At 32.8% G+C, this 3,173-nt stretch overlaps 1 protein-coding gene across 1 annotated transcript; it reads right to left on the bottom strand.

The window, feature by feature from the left end:
- Positions 1-1,330: 1,330 nt before the first annotated feature.
- LOC107775832 (steroid 5-alpha-reductase DET2-like) lies at positions 1,331-2,229 on the bottom strand. Its single transcript, XM_075252705.1, has one exon. It carries the CDS (start codon positions 2,168-2,170, stop codon positions 1,403-1,405), a length of 768 nt encoding a protein of 255 aa, XP_075108806.1. The 5' UTR covers positions 2,171-2,229; the 3' UTR covers positions 1,331-1,402.
- Positions 2,230-3,173: the final 944 nt, after the last annotated feature.

Genomic DNA, 3,173 nt, shown 5'->3' with positions numbered 1-3,173 from the left:
ACCTGGATTTCTGTGTTCGCAGATCATAATTAGAGTCAAAACCTTCCTCGATTCGGGATTTCAACCGGTGACTTGGGACACCATAAATCATCCCAAGTGGCGTCTCTGAACTTTAAAAAAATAATTCTGTTTCGATTGTCACTTAAATTGGGAAAAACTCCCTCATACCCTTCTCGGAGGTGTGAAAAAGGAGGTGTGACAGTCTTCATCGTTGAGTTGTGAATCATTTTTTGACGTCCCTTAATAAAGTTTGTATTCATCATTGAATCATATTTTGACACCCCTTAATAAAGTTTGTGTTCATCATTGAATCATATTTTGACACCCCTTAATAAATTAGTTTGTGTTCATGCTGAATTATCAATCATATTGTAGTCGTATTCAAGTAATAGAGAGAAAATCTACTAGAAATAACATTCAACGAATTGTGTATCATATTGTAATCGAATTCATATAATAGGGACAAAATCTACTAGTTAGTTTTCACTTTATGTTTGCAGTAAATTCACCAAATTACTATTACAATGCCATTGAGTTTGCAAATGTATTGGATCCTCCTTCTCTATACAACTGTATGTCCTCTGCAACTTTCTTTACTTTGTCATTTAATATCATAATGAAATACAAATTGTGAGCTGCGTTTGCTAAAACTTTAAATATGGTAGGTTCTCTACTACTTGCTAATACTTCAAACTTCAAATTAGGAAAATCTGCCGAAAATCTTATACCCATGGGATCATTTCCTACATACATGCAATAATTATTCTCTTACTACTTTCTAAGTTTGAGCTGGTGCCAAGGGATGAAATTTATTTCAAAGATAAAAACACATTACAACAATGACAACATAAGTTTTTCAGTTGAGCGACTCTCTTTTCCATCCTCGTACCAGTAATATTAGTGTTAGTATGGTATACTTTAATTCTTAAATTGCTATATATTACTATTTACTGTTTGATTGTTATCTTTGAGTTTATTTTTTCTAATATCTTGTTGTTGTTACTGCTTTGTTTCTAATTTTTTTTAGCCAAGGATTTACCAAAAATAGCCTCTCTATCCTACTAAGGTGAGGGTAATCACTACCTTCCCCAGACCCTACTTGTGGGAATCACTAGGTATGTTGGATTGTTGGTGTTGTTTAACAATAACAACATACTTAGTGCAATTCTATAAGTGGGGGTCTGAGAGGGTACTAAGTCTGCAGGTTCATCCCTACCCTGTTCAAGTGAAGAAGTTGTTTCCGATAGACCATCGGCTCAAAACAAACATGCATGATCACAATAGCATAGAGAAAGAAATGTAGCAGAAGATAAAAACACATTATGCTTGAGAAATATTAAAAGCAGGAATAGTTTTTGCATTGCATAATCACAAAGACGCAACAAGATATACATAAAATATCTTAGTACAAAAATGGAAAAACAGCTTTTCTATTCTTAGGATAATCTTCCCCAAATTTCTCCAAATACCACTTATGATTCGAAACAGCCCTCGGAACCAAGTTAGAGCAAGTGTAAACGAAAAAAGCAAGCCCAGCCCAAGACCATGTCATCAAAGCCCAGCCCAACCACTCCATCACTTCACCCAAATAATTTGGGCTGCTCACATATTCAAAAAGCCCATTTCTCGGAATCTTATATCCGCCACCTTGACTTTTCAGGCCCATTAACACTCCATCGGCCCAAACATTCATCATCATACCAATTGCAAACACAACAATCCCACCAACAAACCTAAACCAAAACCACTTATCAACATCATAATTAGCATAATGAGACACCCATCTAGTTTGTATATAAGCATTCAAAATATTATAAACAAAACCTGTCAAAGCAATATGCAATGGAAAATTACCATTAGTGGTTTTTTGGGAGAGTTTAATTGGGTAAATAATTGTACGATTAACGTAATGTAAAAGGAAAGGAGAAATGAGAATATAGGCTAAAGGGTTTGTGTGATTTTTACCAAAAGGAAAGAGGAGAATTGTAAGCCAAAGTGTTGGACTTTCCATTAGAAACCATGCAAAAGGTGATGAAATTGTGGTTCCTGAATTTGAACGGTAATGTTTGCCATAGGGAGAAGTTAAGAATTGGCTTAAGATGAAAGTGGGTATTGACATAAGGAGAATAAAGAAGACGATGAATTGAAACAGATTTTGATCTGAGAACATTGTTACTCACCACTGTTCACTTTGGAGTTGCCGCAGCTGAAGTGGTTTTTGTCGGTCTAAAATGGGATAAAGCCCGTTTTAAAGGCTAAAGTAAGTCACGCACCTATCTTTTTTTTTGTTGGGTCGTATTGGGATCCGATAACTCGTACCGAAAAATACCATATTGGGACAATGACGAAGTTAAAAATTTCTCGAAGGATATTGAAAATTTAATATCTACATATAAAAAAAGAATTTTTTTTGACCTAGATACATAATATAAGTTTTTATATATATGGTATAATTTTTCGATGAAGGATGTTCGATTGACCATCCTTCAATGCATGATTGGGGATAAAGAATTCCCTAACAAAGATAATTTTATATTCAAACGTCGAACAACCTGATTAAGAATGAAGGAATATTTACCACTCTATCACAATCCTGATTGGTTAAGCAGATATCATTATTTTGCTGGGGAGCTACAATATTATCTATAGTTTCGTACGACCTTAGTAGTTTTTATTAAAATTTTATATTTTTATTAAAAAATTATTAAATATATATAAAACAATTTAATTATGGATCCAGTAAATAAAATGAGTTATAAATTTAATCAAAAATTCATAATACATATACTTCAAATTATGACTCTATTTTGGGTGATAATTAAGAAGGATTCTTTTTTTAAAAAAACTCACGTTTTTCTTATCTATTTCCAATTTAAAAATAATTAACTGCACGTCTAATTACGTGTCATGCTCAAACTTAAAAAGGAATTTTTTATGAGTTTCGCAAGGGATGTTTGTCCTTTTTTTCAGTATTTCTCGAAAACCAACACTTGAAATCATAGAAAATATCACAAGTATCTAAGCATCTACCTGACTTAGGGGTGTTTCTCGGTTAATGCGATATGATATTTCAATATTTTATAAATAGAATTTTATTTATGGTGAATGTCTATATTTAGAGATATTTTAGGGTTTATTATTTGATGGTTAAATCACTCTCTCCCTGTAAATAA

The sequence above is a fragment of the Nicotiana tabacum genome, chromosome 5 (genome assembly GCF_000715075.1).
Source record: "Nicotiana tabacum cultivar K326 chromosome 5, ASM71507v2, whole genome shotgun sequence".
NCBI classification, from domain to species: domain Eukaryota; kingdom Viridiplantae; phylum Streptophyta; class Magnoliopsida; order Solanales; family Solanaceae; genus Nicotiana; species Nicotiana tabacum.
Note: the sequence above shows the minus strand (reverse complement) of the source record. Positions and strands in the feature narration are given on the sequence as shown.

What these genes read in the sequence shown, in the direction of transcription:
- LOC107775832 (XM_075252705.1), bottom strand. Translation starts at nt 2,170, where the DNA reads ATGTTCTCAGATCAAAATCTGTTTCAATTCATCGTCTTCTTTATTCTC.